This window comes from Rhincodon typus, chromosome 1 (assembly GCF_021869965.1).
Source record: "Rhincodon typus isolate 14 chromosome 1, sRhiTyp1.1, whole genome shotgun sequence".
NCBI lineage: Eukaryota > Metazoa > Chordata > Chondrichthyes > Orectolobiformes > Rhincodontidae > Rhincodon > Rhincodon typus.
The window spans coordinates 45,661,011-45,680,531 of NC_063332.1; the positions used below are offsets into that span (position 1 = coordinate 45,661,011).

General features: G+C 42.3%; 1 protein-coding gene across 1 annotated transcript in view; it reads left to right on the forward strand.

The window, feature by feature from the left end:
* Positions 1-2,545: 2,545 nt before the first annotated feature.
* Positions 2,546-19,521, forward strand: part of LOC125485752 (DDB1- and CUL4-associated factor 12-like) — a 46,437-nt gene continuing 29,461 nt past the window's right edge. Inside the window, exons 1-4 of the mRNA XM_048610452.1 lie at positions 2,546-2,585; positions 3,791-3,984; positions 7,915-7,980; positions 16,751-16,913. Coding sequence (XP_048466409.1) covers positions 2,546-2,585; positions 3,791-3,984; positions 7,915-7,980; positions 16,751-16,913 — 463 coding nt within the window. The remainder of the gene's footprint in view (positions 2,586-3,790; positions 3,985-7,914; positions 7,981-16,750; positions 16,914-19,521) is intronic.

A 19,521-nucleotide genomic window follows, 5' to 3' on the forward strand; every position in this document is an offset into this window, starting at 1 on the left:
GATGGCTGGCCAGCATTTATTGACAGTCCCTAGTTACCTTTGAGAAGGTGGTGGTGAGCTGTCTCCTTGAACTGCTGCAGTCTACGCACTGTAGGTTGACCCAAAGTGCCGTTACGGAGGGAATTCCAGGATTTTGAACCAGCGACAGTGAAGGAATGGTGATATATTTCCATGCCAGGATGGTGAGTGGCTTGGAGGGGGTCTTGCAGGTGATGGTATTCCCTCAAACCTACTGCCCTTGTCCTTCTAGATGGAAGTGGTTGGAGGTTTGGAAGGTGTTGTCTAAGGATCTTTGAATTTCTGCTGTGCATCTGGTAGATAGTTCACTCTGATGTTACTGTGTATTGGTAGTGGAGGGAGTGGATGCTTGTGGATGTGGTGCAGTCTGCTTTTTCTTGGATGGTGTCAAGCTTCCTGAGTGATTTTGGAATTGCACCCATCCCAGCAAGTGGGAAGTATTCCATCCCATCCTGACTTCTGCCTTGTAAAATGAGGGACAGGCTTTGGGGAGTAAATACTTGCCATAGTGTTCCTAGCCTCTGACTTGCTGTTGTACCCACTGTGTTTATGTTGACAAGTCCAGTTGAGTTTCTGATCAGTGGTAATTCCCAGAATGTTGATAGTGGGTGGTTGAGTAATGTTAACACCATCGAACATTATGGGGCAGTGGTTAGATTGTCTCTTATTGGAGATGGTCATTGCCTAGCATTTGAGTGGTGTGAAGGTTAGTTGCCAATTGTCAGCCCAAGCATGTATATTGCCCAGATTTTGTTATATTTAGACATGACCTGCTTCGGTATCTGAATAGTTGTGAATGGTGCTAAACATACTGCAATCGTCAACAAACATCCCCTTTTCTGACCTTATGATGGAGCGCAGATCATTGATGAAACAGCTGTTCATAGTTGGCCCGAGGAGACTATCCTGAGGAACTCCTGCAGAGATGTCCTTGAGCTGTGATGACTGACCTCCAACAACCACAATCATCTTCCTATGTGCTAGGTATGACACCAACCAGCAGAGACTTTGTCCCTGATACCCATTGATACCAGTTTTGCAAGGGATCCTTGATGTCACACTTGGTTGAATACAGCCTTGATGTCGAGGTCTGTCACTCTTGCCTCACCTCTGGAATTCAGCTCTTTTGATATGTTTGAAACAATCTGTAATGAGGTCAGAAGATTGGTGGCCCTGGCAGAATCTAAACTAGGAGTCATTGAACAGGTTACTTCTGAGCAGGTGCTGCTTGATAGCACCGTTGATCACACATTCATCACTTTATTGATGATCAAGAGTAGACTGATAGGGTGGTAATTGGCCAGATTGGATTTGTTGTACTTTTTTGTGTACAGGACATAAATTGAGCAATTTTCCACATTGTTGGGTAGATGCCAGTGTTGTAACAGTGAATTGGAAGAGCTTACTGCAATGGTTCCAGGAGGTGACTCACCACCACCACCAACACCTTAAAAACGATTAGGAATAGATAACAAATAAAGTTGGATAGCTTGGGGAGAGAACCACTGGCCAGGAGTGCCTCGAACCGCCCTTCAAAATGAACTAGGGCAATCCCTCGTCACCTACTTTACCTCTAGGGTTCCAGTGATGATCTTCAGTCCAGGCCTGCTGAAGGACTGCCAGAGCACACCATTCTGGAGTATGGCCACTAGAAATGTGCACAGTACTTCAAATGTGGCCTAACTAAAGTTTTATACACCTGCAACATTACATGCCATCTTTTGTACTCAGTGCCTCAACCAATGAAGGCAAGCATGCTGTATGCCTTCTTTACCACCTTATCCACTTATTTTGCCATTTTCAGGAAGATCCTTCTGTGTATTAATGCTCCTATGGGTCCTGTCATTTACTGTATACTTTGCTTTTGCATTTGACCTCCTAAAATGCATCACCTCACACACTTGTCCAGATTAAACTCCATCTGCCATTTCTCCAACCAACTTTCCAGCTGATCTATGTTCTGCTGCATCCTTGACAACCTTCCTTGTTATCCACAACTCCTCCAATTTTCATGTCATCGGTAAACTTATTAATCAGAGCACCAGCATTTTTATCCAAATCATTTAAACAATCGAGGTTTCAGCACTGATCCTTGTAGATGACCTTCAGTCATCAGAAAACTGTCCCTGTACAACTCCATCCGTCTTCCATGATCAAGCCAACTTTATATCCAACTTGCCTACTCATCATGGATTCCATGTGATTTTGCGAAAGCAGCACCAAACACCCCTACATTTAAAAGAACAACGACAACAAATGTTTGGAGCGACACCACCTGCAAGCTCCACTCCAAGACACTTACTATCCTGACATGGACTACAATGCCATTTCTTCACTATTGCTGGGTCAGAATCCTGACCTACCTTCTTAACCACACCTTTGGTATACTTATACCCCAAGGACTGTAGCACTTCAAAATAGCAGCTCATCACCACTTTCTCAGTTAGTGATAGGCAGAAAATATGGATCTTTCTAGCAACAAGGTAGAAAATGATTTTACAAATGTCTAATTGCTCCAAATGTCACAATGACCAATAAAATGGCTGCCAACCACCAGGCAGGCACAGGTGAGGCTGGTGATATAAGATGGTCGTATCAGGCTTCATGTGTCCATGCGTGTGGTGATGTCATCGGTAGATTCTGTGCGCAGTGATATCAACACCCACCCAAACACAGATTACTTCACCTTTTATTTCACATTTTTTATTTTATTGATCCCAAATTTGTGGTCTGTTTGTCATGGTTGCTCACTTGCTATCTAGTCATATTTAAGTTAATTAACACGCTGTAGAGCCTCTGAGAGGAGGTATTAAAACTGATCACAGTCAATACAAAAATTTCAGGTGCCTGTCAATGATGTCAACTTCCTGTTTAAGTATTCACACACTTTTGCACTACTTAGAAGTGCCATTTGAACCTTTCTGAGTCTCAAAGATAAAAATTGGCAATTGTTCATTCTACTTGACATGGACAATGTAACCCTGCTTCCCAATGTCATGAGTGATAATGGTCCAACCTCTACAGAGGGGTTTGTAACCTGGAGAGTCTGAGGCTGCCATGGAGCTTTGACAAGGTGAAGGACTGCAAGACAGCTTTGATTCCTTCCATATTTTTTAAACCTGCTGCTACGGATTAAACGACTCATTCTTGAGGCCCGATTCCGTCAGTAAAAATGGAAGAGTTTTCATGCTTTGAAAAAGTGATCGAACTACTCATAAATTCTTATACTCCACACCGCTTCTCCTCTCACACCACTATCCCACCCTCTGTTCTTTTCCCTGGGAAAACTTGTGTGAACATCTATCTTAACTATTCTTTTTCATTATCATGAGTCTAAAGAAAATTTCTTTTTAAAAAAAAAAAAAACTGATTTCCTGTTATGTTTTCCTGTCTATATTTTTATTTTGTATTAGCGGATCCCATATCGCTCAAGGCCTTCCCTGGCCACATCCAGTACTACACTCCCAAGGTGGTTGCTTGCAGATGCTTCCTCCTGCTCTGGCCTCTGCATTAAGACTCCCAACATTTGCTTTGAAATCCTGCCACCTCATCTCCCATCATATCCCATCCACTCAACTAGTCCTGGGCTCTGGGATGTAGATGGAGCATTAAATGGCTCTAAAATTAACAAAGAACGTTGCTGTGTTCCTCTAAATTTGTATGAAAAGATTTTGATTTCAAACATGCAACATAGTCTGTTTACCAAACTCTGGTAAAATGGCCAACAGTTCCCAAATGCAAAAATCACTTGTCTCTGTTTTTAATCCTACAGGTTCACGAGATGGTTCAATGGGATTATGGGAAGTGACTGAAGAAGTGTTAAACCAGACTGATATAAACTTAAATCCCACCCAAGTCCCCAGTTACACCCACATAACGCACAAGGCATTGAAGGATATTCCCAAGGAATATACAAGTCCATACAACTGCAAAGTGAGAGCTTTGGCTTTTAACAACAACAGCAAGGTAAATTTCAACAAAGTCCATTTATGTCCACAAGAGTGCGTTTTGGAAAATTTGGCAAATTTGTTTTTCTTTTGTACTTTTTGTATAATTTACTCTATCCAAAAATATGTTCTTGCCATAAGAAATAAATGCTGGTGAGACTTGTGTTCTTTCTGTAATTTCCTTGCAGATTATTTCATAAATCCTTTTTGCCAGTTGGTGGTCATCATGCAATTTGTTTCTTAAATTTAGTCAAATTGATTCAGTCCTTGAATTCTTTAGCACATTTTTTTTCCCCCACAATATACTGCTTAACCAATATTTCCCCTCCATCCTCCTTTACCCCTTACCACTTCCCCTGAACATCCCATATTACGGAATATTTAAAATGCACCCTATTATAGCCCCACGTGAATTGAGAATCATCAGTACAAATTTGCATCCTGCTATATTGCTTATGGTTGAAGTGACTCACTTGTATTTCCCTATTCTACCTGTACAATATTTTGAAATTAATTGTCCAATAAACACTAAGTGACAAAGTTTCGTCTGGATAGGAAGGTATATTTCAGTGTGCATGCAGCCACACTTCAGTTTTTTTTTGAGGAAAGTTGATAATCTTAAAATTCAGAAATCAGCGTTATTATTTTGGGTCCAGTGACCCTTCAACAGAACTTATTCAGAACAAGTAATACAAGGCTTATTTTCTTTAGAGCCATAATATGGATGCTTTAATCCATGCTCTTATGGATGCTTATTATTATAGGTGAGGTTTATTTTTGCCCCAAGGAGTGTGAAATATTTTCCATTGATATTCATAGAATTTGACAGCTGTATATAATGGCCCGGATTTTGCCGTGGCCAGGCAGTGTTATTCCAGCATAGATGGGAGTTGCGCGTGGGGACCCTGCAGAATCCCTTTTATAGCAGACTCTGAAAGAATTGCTGGAAAATCAAAGATTCTGCTGGGTGCTTTGTATAAAGCCTAAAACCCTCTGAAAATTTCCATTTAATTCGGGGTCGTACACAGCGTCCTCACTAGAATATCCCACCTTCTCGCTGAAAGTGCCAGCCTCCTTTCTTTAACTGGCACCCCACCTACCAGTGTGTGCGGCTTGAGACTCTCAAGAATGCACAGGTTAGCTTTTTCCAAGAGTAGTGAAATAGTTTGACCTGAGGTGACTTATATTTTAAACTACAATTGAAAAGCTGTATCTTATATGCATTATACTATAAGCAGGCGTGCAGTTCTCCTAGAATCAGTTCACAATGATTCTTAGCTCCTGAATATGTACTTCTGTTCTATTACTTTCTCAGCCTGATGACTTCCAACCCTAAATGTGTCCTTCACAGTAATAATGTTACTGGAGATCCTTCCCCTAGCACAAGTTAAGAAAATCATCAGCCATGTTTTAACGCTTTGCAAATTTGGTTTTGTCAGCCTGAACATGAACCTTTACCCATATTCAGCACACTAAACCAAAACAACTTCGGCTTTGAGCTGCTTTCTTTGTCCCAGACACTGACAGACTCGTCAACCTGTGGTATTCTGGTTCTGAGGAAGAGTCACTGGACCCAAAACGTTAACTCTGTTTTTTCCCTTCACAGATGCTGTCAGACCTGCTGAGCTTTTCCAGCAACATTGTTTTTGCTCCTGATTTACAGCATCCGCAGTTCTTTTGGTTTTTATTCTGTGGTATTCAGTGATGTTTTAGGAAAGCCTATAACCTGATGTTTAGAATGGCTTATTCTACACTCTTCCCCATGGCTGCATGAGTCATGTGGCTCTTGTAGGTATGAATGCTGCTTTGCTACCCTTGGCAGCCCATCTCTCTCCTATGTTGAATCTAAATGTATAGTTTGAAGCGAAATTGTCTACAACTTCACATTGTCAACACTTTGCTGTGTCGTTGGTGCGTCCATCAATTTAGTAGCATGCCGTTGCTGCCAATGTTTCCAGCTGTGAACACCTCGGATCAACTTCAAGTGAAACAATCTTGTGCCCCTTTAATCCCAAACAATCAAACCACCAGTTCGGGGCGACTTCATTGCAGGTCATATTATCTCCTTTGTTTTACCCAAAATAAAAGGAGAAGGGCTAAGATATAACATTCTTTGCAGGGGAGGAGAGAGAAACTGAAATTATCTTCCCTTACAGTTTATAAGCAATGTGTTTAGTTTTGGAAAGATAGGTATGTATTTTTCTAAGTACCAGCCATTTGTTAGTTAAAGAATAAAAGTTGTTTATTCAGAGATTTACCCTGAGTCTAAATGCTGTGTTGGTCATTGAATATACACTTGGTAGTGTTAAAGAGAATGGAGAACTTAAAAGAATGGTTCAAACTTTGTGTCTAGCTCACTAGTTTACTTCTCCAGAGGAAGAGAGTTTTTCCCATTCTTGAATGACAATTTAGGTGAATTTAGTGGAGTCAAATGTCGGTATTATTACAGAATTCCTGCAGAGGTCACTGTCTTGGATCTTGGATTCAAGAATTGGCCTTGGAGGCTTTTGAAAATGATACAGCCACCAGGTTCTTAAGATCGTTCAGCTTTTTGCTGCAGTTGTTTTTACTTTGATTTTGTACTAACTGCCAGTGTGAACATTAAGGGACAGTCCCAAAACCGTGGCTACCCACCTTGTAGCTGCTTGCGGCTCCTTTCCAGATATAGGATTGGCCTTTCTTTGTTTAGCCATATCCTGGGCTAATGTTTCCAGTCATTGTCATCACCATCATTGTGGGGCGACACGGTGGCTCAGTGGTTAGCAGTGTTGCCTCACAGCACCAGGGACCCTGGTTCAATTCCCATGCTTGCATGACTGTGAATGAGGAGTCTGCACGTTCTCCCCATGTCTGTGTGAGTTTCCTGCAGGTTCTGGTTTTCTCCCACAGTCCAAAGATGTGCAGGTTAGGTGGATTGGCCATGCTAAATTAACTGTAGTGTTCAGGGATGTGCAGGCTAGGTGGATTAGTCATGGTAAATGCAGGGTTATGGGGATAGGGCCGGGGATTCTGTCAAGATGGGATGTTCCGGAAGGTTGATGCAGACTTGATGGGCTGAATGTGTTTTTTCCACACTGTAGGGATTCTATGATTCTGTTCTATTTTTCTTTCATCATCACCTTTCTTTTTGCCCCCCCCCCTCCAAAACAAAGTCCTCCTGAACAAAAACAGAAGTTGCTGGAAAAGCTCAGCAGGTCTGGCAGCATCTGTGAAGAAAAAAATCGGCGTTAACATTTCGGCTCTGGTGACCCTTCCTCAGAACCGGTCACCAGGCCCGAAACATTAACTCTGATTTTTTTCTTCACAGATGCTGCCAGACCTGCTGAGCTTTTCCAGCAACTTCTGTTTTTGTTCTTGATTCATGGCATCTGCAGTTCTTTCGGTTTTTAGAAAGTTCTCCTGGGTGACTTGATTCCATTACTGACTTAGTTTCTGAAAAGATCATTCAAGCCATTTCTGGATGGTTTCAAGATATCGGTGTTGACACTTCTTAGTCCGAAATAGATCGAGTTGTCTTTCTAAGGCAGCTTGAAATAATGTATCGAAGTTGCAAATATCACCTGGCCCTTTGGAAACTAAACAAAATGAGTTTCATGTGAGTGGCCCTTTGAAGCAAAATATTAGTTCCCAGAGGCTTCCACAGGAGCGTAGTCCAGGTTCGATGTTCTGTATAGAACATAATGTTATGGGCTTTAAACCCTATCATTGAAAGAAAATATTTTTACAAATTGGCAAATTAAAACTTATATTTTTGTAAAGATTAAACATGTATTTTATCAATAATCCTTAGACTGAAACTTGGTTAAAGAGCAAAAAATTTTGATAACTCATACAGTATAAAAGAAATGTGATTATTGTGATTGATTTGAACTCTAATTTGCATATCTGTCATCAAATAATTAGACATGAGTTTGATTTGTACTCAACATTTCTGTTAACTGTTTGACAGGAACTTGGAGCAGTATCTCTCGATGGTTACTTTCATTTATGGAAAGCAGAGGACAATTTAACAAAGGTATATTTCCTTTGTTTATTAAATTTATTGTAAAATAACACACCGAAAATTATATTTAATGAGGTAACTTACAGTTTGGCTACCTATTGTCCTTACTGTTGAAACAATTATTTTGTATTATGATATGTTGCTAAATAGTAAATTAAATAAATGAAGACCAGTGTCTTTGGTTAACTTATTTACCGAGGAGTTAAATGAATTCTTTTTGTCAAAATGTTGGAAAATAGAGTAAGTTGGTTGGTTGGTAAAAATTTTGTTGGTTGCTTTTAAGATGTTTTGAACTTATTTCTGGTATTACACTACAGATTTACTCAGTTGCCCTGAAAGAGTTTGGAGAGAGAAATCATGCTATATAACCAAGATAATTTTCTCATCAAGGTCTGGATGGTACACACTTAGAAGGGTCAGTGTAGACTTATGTGTAGAATAGATTTGGTGTAGAATGCACCATCTGCACTGGAGGAATTCTATGATTCTATGAAGTTTCTGTCCAAACAAATGTTTAAGAGTAGTTAATTCGCAACATATTTAAACTTATCTGTTACATGGTATTTTGTTTGGTAATTTTGAATACCTTTGTTAAAATATTTACTTCATACATTCAGCCTCTACCGAAGGTTGTCTTTAGCTTTAAAAGTCAAAAGAACTGCGGATGCTCTAAATCAGGAACAAAAACAAAGTTGCTGGAAAAGCTCATCAGGTCTGGCAGCATCTGTGAAGGTAAAAACAGAGCTAACGTTTCGGGTCCGGTGACCCTTCCTCAGAAGTGATTGTGGCTGGGAAAACGTCAGTTTATATGCAGAAAAAAGGGAGGTGGGTGGGGTAGGGAGTAAACAATAGGATAGAGCCCAAAGAGTGAGAAGAGTCGTTGGATAGACTAAGGAGTTGATAATGATCAGGCTGGGAGGGTGAATAGCTGTTAATGGGGACTATCAGTGACTGACTAACTACCTTCACCCACAGTGGTGTGTAATGGCAGGCTATGTGGTAACAAGGCCTGGTGTGTGGGGTAGGGGGCAGGGACATGGAAGACTATAGGCCCTAAAATTATTGAACTCAATATTGAGTCCAGAGGGCTGCAGGGTCCCCAAGCGGAAAATGAGGTGCTGTTCTTCCAGCTTGCATTGATCTTCGCTGGAACATTGCAGTAAGCCTGAGACAGAGATAGAACATAGAACAGTACAGCACAGTACAGGCCCTTCAGCCCACAATGTTGTGCTGACCTATTATCCTACTAAGATCAATCTACCCTGCATACCCTACATTTTACTATGCTCCATGTGCCTATCCAAGAGTCGCTTAAAAGTCTCTGAAGTATCTGACTCCACTACCACTGCTGGCAGTGCATTCCACACGTCCACCACTCTCTGTGTGAAAAAGTATCTCTGACATCTCCCCTATGCCTTCCTTCAGTCACCTTAAAATTATGCCCCCTCGTAATAGTCATTTCTACCCTGGGAAAAAGTCTCTGACTATCCACCCTATCTATGCCTCTCATCATCTTATAAACCTCTATCAAGTCACCTCTCATCCTTCTTCGCTCCAGGGAACAGGGTGGTGCGTAAAAGTGGCAGGCAACAGGTAGTTCAGAGTCTTTCTTGCGAGCAGACCGTAGATGTTCTTCAAAGCGGTCATCCAGTCTACACTTTGTTTCCCCAATGTAGAGGAGACCACATTGTGAGCAGTGAATGCAGTCGACTAGATTCTGGGAAGTGCAGGTGAAGTGTTGCTTTGTTTGGGCCATTGGATATTGGGGAGGGAGGAGGTAAATGGGCAGGTGTTGCACCTTCACCGGTTACAGGGGAACATGCAGTAGGGCTTTGGGGAGATCTTGACGGTGAAGGAAGTGTGGACCAGGGTGTCCTGGAGGGAATCGTCCCTGCGGAAGCCGGACAAGGGAGGGGAGGGGAATAGGTGTCTGGTGATGGCATCTTGCTGGAGGTGGCGGAAATGGCATCTGATGATCTTTTGGATGTGGATGCTGGTGGGATGGTAGGTAAGGACAAGGGGAACAAGGGGGAATCAAAAGTTTCTTTAGTTATTTCATGCTGCTGCTAGGCAGTAACAACACAAGTATTGCTCTCCACAAACAGGATACTGCTGTTGAGCCAAAATGAGGTACTGCCTAGCACACAAATAAATAATGTTATGTGAATTCCAGTACTATTGCCAGTGTAGGTCGCAGATCCCAAAGACTGACGGATCATATCAAGTAGCATGTGTTAGCTGTTCACAATAAGCAACGTAGTGACTGTACCCAACAAGAACCTTGGCATCATGTAGGTAACAGACCCTTTAGGACTCTCTCTGTTTACTGCAGAGAACAGTATCTGCTCCTATGATGCTGCTTGGCCTGCTGTGTTCATCCAGCCCTGCACCTTGTTGTCACAGTATCCATTGCCCTTACAATCCCCTATTTCTATGTCATTTCATTCCCCTCCATCTTCTTGCATGGCGCTCTGTACCACATTCACTCATCCTACCTGCAGTTTGTGCCCTTGTACGCAAGGAAAGCCAAGAATCTTGTAGCTGTTGAAAGCAGGCACTTGTTGAGACTCCTCTGAAGCTAAATTTTGCAGTCCAATACCTACTTAGTGCAAGAGTCACAACTCTTACTGCTCACCACGGACCAAATTCGATGCAATTAATCTAAGGAGTATGACTGTTCCTTGAAACACTGTGTACAGGTAACTGTCTGCCGCCTGACTTTTTCACATGATTTATGGGTTATGGGCATTGTTACTTGAGCCAACATTTATGGTCGATCTTTAGTTGTCCTTGAAAAAGGTGATGCTGAGCAGTCTCCTTCTAGTGCTATAGTCCACTAGCTATAGGTAGATCCATAATGCCATTCGGGAGAAGTAATAGGATTTTGTGCAAGCAACCCTGAAAGAATGGCGCTAAATTTTCAAGTCAGAATGATGTCCGGCTTGAAGGGGAACTTGCAGGTGATGGTGTCTGTTGCCCTTGTCCTCCTAGATGGTTGTGGTCATGAGTTGGAAGGTGTTCAGGAGCCTTGGAGAATTTCTGCAGTGCTCCTTATAGATGGTACACACTGCTGCTACTGAACATCAGTAGTAGAGGAAGTTTATGGATGTGGCGCCAATCAAGCAGACTGATTCGTCCAGTTCAGTGTCATGTTTCTTGAGTGTTGTTGAACTGTGTTGTCCAGGCATTTTGAGGGAGTCTTTCATACACACAACCAGAAGGCTGTGTTGGCTTTAGAGAGGGAACAGAAAAGATTTACCTGGATGTTGCCTGGTATGGAGGGCATTAGCTATGAGGAGAGGTTGGAGAAACTTGGGCTGTTCTCACTGGAACGACGGAGATGGAGGGGGTCCTAATACAGGTCTACAAGATTTATGAAGGGTGTGGACAGACTGGACAGTCAGAAGCTTTTTCCCAGGGTGGAAGAGTCAGTTACCAGGGGCCATGGGTTTAAGGTGCGAGGGGCAAGGTTTAAAAGTGATGTACGCAGCAAGTTTTTTTACAAAGAGAGTGGTGGGTGCCTGGAACTCGCTGCCGGGGGAGGTAGTGGAAGCAGATACTGTAGTGACTTTTAGAGGGCGTCTTGACAAATATATGAATAGGATGGGAATAGAGGGATATGGTCCCTGGAAGGGAAGGGGATTTTAGTTGTGATGGGTGGCATGTTGGTGTAGGCTTGGAGGGCTGAAGGGCCTGTTTCTGTACTGTAATTTTTCTTTGTTTTCTTTGTTCACCACATTGCTGATTTGTGCCTTGTGGATGGTGAATAGAATTTGGAGAGTCAGATATGCACGCTGTACCATTCCCAACTTCTGACCTGTTCCTACGGTCACAGTCTTCATATGGTTCTTTAATGTTCAGTTTCTGGTTGATGGTAACTTCAGGATTTTGACAGTAGGAGATTCAGTGATGGTAATGCCATTGAATGTCATGGGGTGATAGTTGGAATCTTGTTGGAGATGGTCATTGTCTGACACTTTGTGTTGTAAATGTTACTTGGCTGTTGGCAGCCCAAACCTCGATATTGTCCGGGTCTTGGTGCATTTGGATGTGGACTACTTCAATATTTGAGGAGCCACAAATGTTGCTGAACATTGTTTGTCATCAGATAATGACCCCACTTATGGCCTTATGATGGCAGGAAGATCTGGATGAAGCAGCTGAAGATGGAGGGTAGTGAAGAAGCAGTTTAGTACTCTTGCATTTATTGGTCAGTGCATTGAGTATAGCAGTTGGGTTGTCATGTCGCAGCTGTACAGGGCATTAGTTAAACCACTTTAGGAATATTGCATACAGTTCTGGTCTCCCTGCTATAGGAAAGATGTTGTTAAACTTGAAAAGGTGCAGAAAAGATTTACAAGGGTATTGCCATGAAGGGAGGGTTTGAGCTATAGGAAGAGGCTGAATAGGCTGGGGTTATTTTCCCTGGAGCTTCACAGGCTGAGGAATGACCTTTTGGAGGCATATAAAATCTTGAGGGCCATGGATAGGGTGAATAATTGAGCTTGTTTTCCCAGGGCAGGGAAGTCCAAAACTAGAGGATACAGGTTTAAGGTGAGAAGAGAAAGAATTGGAAGGAACGTAAGGCGCAACTTTATCATGCAGAGGGTGGTGCGTGTATGGAATGAACTGCCAGACGAAGTGGTGGGAGCTGTCACAACTACAATGTTTAAAAGGCATCTGGATGGGTACATGAATAGGAAGGGTTTAGAGGAATATGGGCCAAATGCTGGCAAATGGAACCAAAATAATTTAAGAGATCTGGTTGGCATGGGCAAGTTGGACCAAAGGGTCTTTTTCTATGCTGTACAACTCTATGATTAAATGGCTGGGCTGAGGACACTGCACTGAGGAACTGCAGCAGAGATAACCAGGATCTGAGGTGACTGACCTGCAGCATCTTCATTTGTACTAGGTATGACTCCAACCAACAGAGAGTTTTCTCCCAATTCCCAATTGCTGTAGTTTTGCAAAGACTCCTTAATTGCATACTGAGACAACTGCCACCTTCATGTCAAGGACAGTCATTCTCACCTCACCTCTGGAATTCAGTTATTCGTCCATGTTTAAATGCAGGCTTTGATGAGGCTAGGAGCTGAGAGGCTGTGATGGAACCAAACTGAGGGTCAGTGAGCAGGTTGGAGTGAAACAATATGGCACTATTGATGACATCCACCATCACTGTACTAATGATCAAAAATAGCCTGATCGGATGGTAATTGTATGAGTTGCTTTTATCTTGCTTTTTAAGTGGAAGCCTTACCTCAGCAATTTTCCACACTTACGTAGATACCAGTGTTTTAGCTGTACTGGAGTAGCTTGGCTAGGCATGTGGCACCTTCTGGAGCGCAAGAGTTCAGTGTTATGGCCAAATTATGTTCAGGGCCTTTAGCTTTGGTGGTGTCTATGCCTCCGAACATTTAGAATCATAGAGATGTACAGCTTGCAAACAGACCCTTCGGCCCAACTCATCCATGCCAACTGGATATCCTAGATAAATCTAGTCCCATTTGCCAGCATTTGGCCCATATCCCTCTTAAACCCTTCCTATGCATATACTCATCCAGGTGCCTTTTAAATGTTGTAATTGTACCAACCTCCACTACTTCCTCTGACAGCTCATTCCGTACACGCACCACCCTCTGCGTGAAAAAGTTGCCCCTTAGCTCCCTTTTAAATCTTTCCCCTCTTAGCGTAAACCTATGCCCTCTAGTTTTTGACTCCCCCACTCTGGGGAAAAGACCTTGTCTATTTACCCTATCCATGCCCTTCATGATTTTATAAACTTCTGTAAGGTCTCCCCTCAGCCTTCGACACTCCAGGGAAAATAGCCCCAGCCTATTCAACCTCTCCCTGTAGCTCAAACCCTCCAGCCCTGGCAACATCCTTGTAAATCTTTACTGAACCCTCTCAAGTTTCACAACATCCTTCCTATAGCAGGGAGACCACAATTGAATGCAGTATTCCAAAAGTGCCCTAACCAATATCCTCTACAGTGACAACACTCCCAACTCCTATACTCGATGCACTAACCGATAAAGTCAAGCGTAACAAACGCCGCTTTCACTATCCTTTCTACCTGCAACTCTGTTTTCAAGGAACTATGAACCTGCATCCCAAGGACTCTTTGTTTGGCAACATTTCCCAAGCCCTTTCCATTAAGTGTATAAGTTCTCCCCTGACTTCCCGAACCAAAATGCAGCACCTCACAGTTATCTACATTAAACTCCCTCTGCCACTCCTCAGCCCATTGGCCCATGTGATCAAGATCCCGTACTAACCATACCTCCTATGTTCACAGCTAGCACCGATCCTTGTGGCACACCGCTGGTCACAGGCCTCCAGTCTGAAAAGCAACCCTCCACACCACCCTCTGTATTCTACCTTTGAGCCAGTTCTGTATCCAATTGTTTCAGAGATAGTAGGAACTGCAGATGCTGGAGAATCTGAGATAACAAGGTGTAGAGCTGGATGAACACAGCAGGCCAAGCAACATCAGAGGAGCAGGAAGGCTGACGTTCCGGGCCTAGACCCTTCTTCAGAAATGAGGGATGTGTTGGGCCATAAGGTGCAGATTGTATTGGAGTTACAATTCAGCTGTTGCTGATGACCCACAGCACCTCATAGATGCCTGGTCTTGAGATGCTAGAACTATTAGAAGTCTGAATAAAAACCAAAAGAACTGCGGATGCTGTAAATCAGGAACAAAAACAGAAGTTGCTGCAAATGTTTAGCAGTGCTGGCAATATCTGATTTTTTTTCTGTTCTGTTTTTATTCCAATTAGAAGTTTATCCTGTTTAATACAGTACTAGTGCTATAAAGCATGGTGGAGAGTACTCTAACAGTGAAGTTGGGACTTCATCTCCACTAGGACCATCCACTGGTCACACTTACTGATACTGTCATCGAGAGAAGCATCTGTGGTAGGCAGATTGGTGAGGATGGAGTAAAGAATGCTTGTCCTGTCGGCGGTTCCCTCATCACTTGCCGCAGACCCCCAGTCTCGTAGCTATGTCCTTTAGGTCTCGATCTGCTCAGTAATTCATGGTGCTGGTGAGCCACTCTTGGTATTTGACATTGAAGTTCCCATGCAGAGTTCATTCTGCAATCCTGCCACCCTTGGTACTTCCTCCAATTGCAGTTCAATGTGGAGGAGGAATGATCTGTCAACTGAGGGGTTACAGTCTGTGGAAATCAGCAGGAGGTTTCCTTACCCTTTCTTTGACCAGATGTCATGAGGCTTCATAGGGTCCCAAGTCAATATTGAGGACCCCTATGACAGCTCCCTCATGATTGTATATCACTGTGCCACCACCGCTGCTTGGTTTGCCCTGCCAGTAAGACAGAACAAACCCAGTGATCCTGCTTGGAACATTGTGTGTAAGGTATGATTCTGTGAGTATGACTGTCAAGCTGTTGCACCGTTAGTCTGAGTGACAGCTCTCCCAATTTTGGTATGTTACTAAGGAGGACTTTGCAGTGTCATTATCATAATCATTTTTGATATCTTAGTCAATGCCAGGTGGTCCATCCAGTTCCTTGTCTTTTTTTTCCTTTCTAACGGTTGGTGAAACTGAGTGCCTTGCAAGGCCATTACAGAGAACAGTTAAGAGTCAGCTTCATTGCTGTGGATCTGGAGTCACATATAACAGATGAGGAAAGGATGACAGTTTACTTCCCTCAAGGACATTAGTAAACCAGATGGATTATTATTAAAATTGACAATAGTTTACAGAGACATCACTAGTATATTAATTCTAGATGTTTATTATATTCAAATTCTACCACCTGCCATATTGGGATTTCAACCCGGATCATCAGAGTGTTATCTGGATCTCTCGATTACAGTCTAGCTACAATGCTACTTGATCATCATCTACCCATTGCAGTCTCCCAAGCTTGGTCCCCAGCTTATCAGCTCCAACATAAGAACAAAAGAACTAGGGGCAGGAGTAGGCCATCCGGCCCCTTGAGCCTGCCCCGCCATTCAATAAGATCTTGACTGAACTTTTTGAGACTGAGCTCCACTTACCCACCTGCACATCATAACCCTTAATTCCTTTACTGTACAAAAATTTATCTAGCCTTGCCTTAAACACATTCAGCGAGGTAGCTTCAACCGCTTCACTGGGCAGGGAATTCCACAGATTCACAACACTTTGGGTGAAGAAGTTCCTCCTGACCTCAGTCCTACATCTGCTTCCCTTTATTTTGAGGCTATGCCCCCTAGTCCTAGTTTCACCTGCTCGTGGAAACAACCTCCCTGCCTCCACCTTATCTATTCCCTTCATAATCTTATGTTTCTATAAAATCTCCCCTCATTCTTCTGAATTCCAATGAGTATAATTCCAGCCTGCTCAGTCTCTTGTCATAATCCAACCCTCTCAACTCTGGAATCAACCAAGTGAATCTCCTCTGTACCCCCTCCAGTGCTAGTATATCCCTTCTCAAGTAAGGAGACCAAAACTGCACACAGTACTCTGGGTGTGGCCTCACCAGGACCCTATACAGCTGCAGCATAGCCTCCCTGTTTTTAAACTCCATCCCTCTAGCAATGACAGTGCAACTTTATCTTATGTAGCAGCCTTTGGCGTGGCACCTTGTCAAATGCCTTCTTTACACATACGACCTACCCCTAGTAACAAAATGAGTGACAGTGATCTAATTCAGGGACATATCCTCATTTAACCCATGTAAGCATATATGGAATTAGCATAAAAGAAAATTTAGCAATCTGTAAAATTCAGCTTCAAATAAAATTAAATGTGTTTTCTATTCAAGTTGCTGTCTACCAAGTTGCCGCACTGTCGAGAAAATGTTTGCTTGGCATATGGACAAGAGTGGTCAGTATATGCTGTGGGGTCGCAAGCACATGTTTCTTTCCTTGATCCAAGGCAACCTCAAAGCTACGTAAAATCAGTCAGTTCCAGGGAGCGGGGCAGTGGTAAGTTGGAAGAAACTGAAGCTGTGTTGTCTACTTGTGACTTAGTTGGCTAAATGCATTGTCCTTTTTTTTTCTGGATCCACAGGCATTCATTTATTTTCTTATATCCTTTCTTGAAATAAAATGAATATGTATTTAACAGGTTAGAAGTTCAAACCAGAATATTGGCATTTTACAATTCTTCATTTAGATGAGAATGAAGTTTTTAACATGAAATATTTAAAAAATTACATCTTTTGTTTTTTGTTGGAGAGACGTTCTGCACTCTTTTATATGCACTCTTTTATATGCTGACAAGAGTACTACTGGCCTTTATATTTTTAAGATATTCACAAGACACATATCCAACTTGATTATTTAAATTTGTACAATAACTTAACATACTTCTGCTCTGAAAAAAAAATGAAAATAAAACAACCAGGTAAGTACTATCTTAGCTGTTGGACAACTGCTTTTTTACGTGGGTGTCACTGGCAAGGCTGGCATTTGTTGTCCATTTCTAAGTTGTCCTTAACCTGAGCAGTTTCCTAGACCATTTCAGACAGTTAAAAGCCAACCATATTGCTGTGGGTATGTAGTCACATGTAGGCCAGATCAGGTAAGAATGGTGTATTTTCTTCCTTAAAGAACATTAGTGAACCAGAGAGGTTTATGTGGACAATGGGCAGTAGTTACGTTAGTTGCCACTGGGGCAACTTTTAAGTCCACACTTTGATTGAATTCACATTTCATCATCTGCCATGATGTGATTTGAACCTGTGTCCCAAACCATGAAGGTACTAATTTTTCTGTACATCAGAGGTGGAGGTGCATGCTCTTACTAGTTTTAATCTACAATTGCATCTACCTAATCATCAGCTGAGAGGGGCCCTTTCATATCAACAGATGTGAGACCAAATTGTTTCTTTTTACATTCATAGGATGGGCTTGTTGCTGTCTGAATGAACGTTTATTGCCCATCCCTGGTTGCCCTTAAGAAAGTGGCGGTTAGCTATCTTTTTGAACCACTGCAGTCCACATGCTGTAGGTAGACCCATAATGCCACTAGGGAGGAAGTTCCAGGATTTTGAAGCAGTAACAGTAGGAATGGTGATATAATTCCAAATCAGGATAGTGAGTAGCTTCAAGGGGAACTTGCAGGTGGTTGTGTTACCATGTATTGGCTGCCCTTAGTTTGGAAGGTGCTGTCTGAGGAAACTTGGTGTATCTTGTATCTTGTAGATGGTATACACTGCTGTTACTGGGGATCAGTGGGAAACGGGATGAACATTTGAGAATGTTGCATCAAGTAAGTACACTGCTTTGTTCTGGATGGTGTAGAGGTTCTTCAGTGTTCTTGAAACTGCAGTCAAACATGCAAGTGCAGAGTATTCTGTCGTACCTCTGACTTATGCCTTGTCGATGTTGGACGTGCTTGTGAAGTCAGGAGGTGAGTTATTCACTGCAGGATTACTAGTTTCTGACCTGTTCTTGTAGCCATTGTATCTAAATAGCAGGTCCAGTTCTGTTTTTGGACAGTGGTAACCTCCAATGTTATTTGAGGGTTTCAGTGATGATAAAGCTATTGAATGTCAAGGGATGATGGTTGGATTTTCATGTTGGAGATGGTCATTGCCTGTTGTTTGTGAATGTTACTTGCCACTTGTCAGCCAAGCCTAGATATTGTCCAAGTCTGGTTACATTTGTACATGGACTGCTTCAGTATTTGAAGAGTTGCAAATGGTGCTGAGCATTACACAATCATCAGCTAGCATCTGACGTCTGACCTGATGATGGAAAGAAGGTAATTGGTGAAGCAGCTGAAGAGGTTTGGGCTTACGGCACTACTGAGGAATTTCTGCAGAGATGCCCTGGGCTAAAATCACTGACCTGCAACAATTGCAACCATCTTCCTTTGTGCCAGGTATGACTTTCAATTAATGGAACATTTTCTCCCAGTTCCCTTTGATTCAGTTTTGCAAGGGCTCCTTGATGCCACACTTTGTCAAATACAGCAATGCAGACCTAAGAATTTGCTCCACCATTAGATACGATCATAGCTGATCTCATCTCGGACTCAACTCCACTTTCCTGCTTGCTTCCTTTTAGCCTTTTAACCCATTTGTAATTAAAAATCTAGCTGCTTAAATTTATTCATATACTGGAGTCCACCACACTCTGGGATAGTAAATTTAACATATTCATGGCCCCTTGAGCAAAGTAATTCCTCCTCATCTCAGTTTTAAATCTGCCACTCCTGAGATGAAAACTGTAACGTCATGTTTAAGATTGTTCCACAAGGGGAAACATCCGCTCTGTGTCTACTTTGTCAATCCCCTTAAACATCTTTTATATCTCTGTTATATCTCCTCTCTCTCTTCCAAACTGTAGCGAGTATTAGCCTACAATGCTCATTGTCTCCTCATAAGACAAACTGTTGGAATTACTCCAGTGAACCTTCTCTGAACTTCTTCACATGTATAGTTAATCAAGTAAGGGAATCTAAACTGTGTAGAATTCCAGATGCAGCAATGCCTTGAAGCAACAATTTGCCTATTTTTATGCTCCATTCCTTTAGCAATAAATGCCAAAATTCCATTTGCCCTCCTCATTATCTGCTGTATCTGTG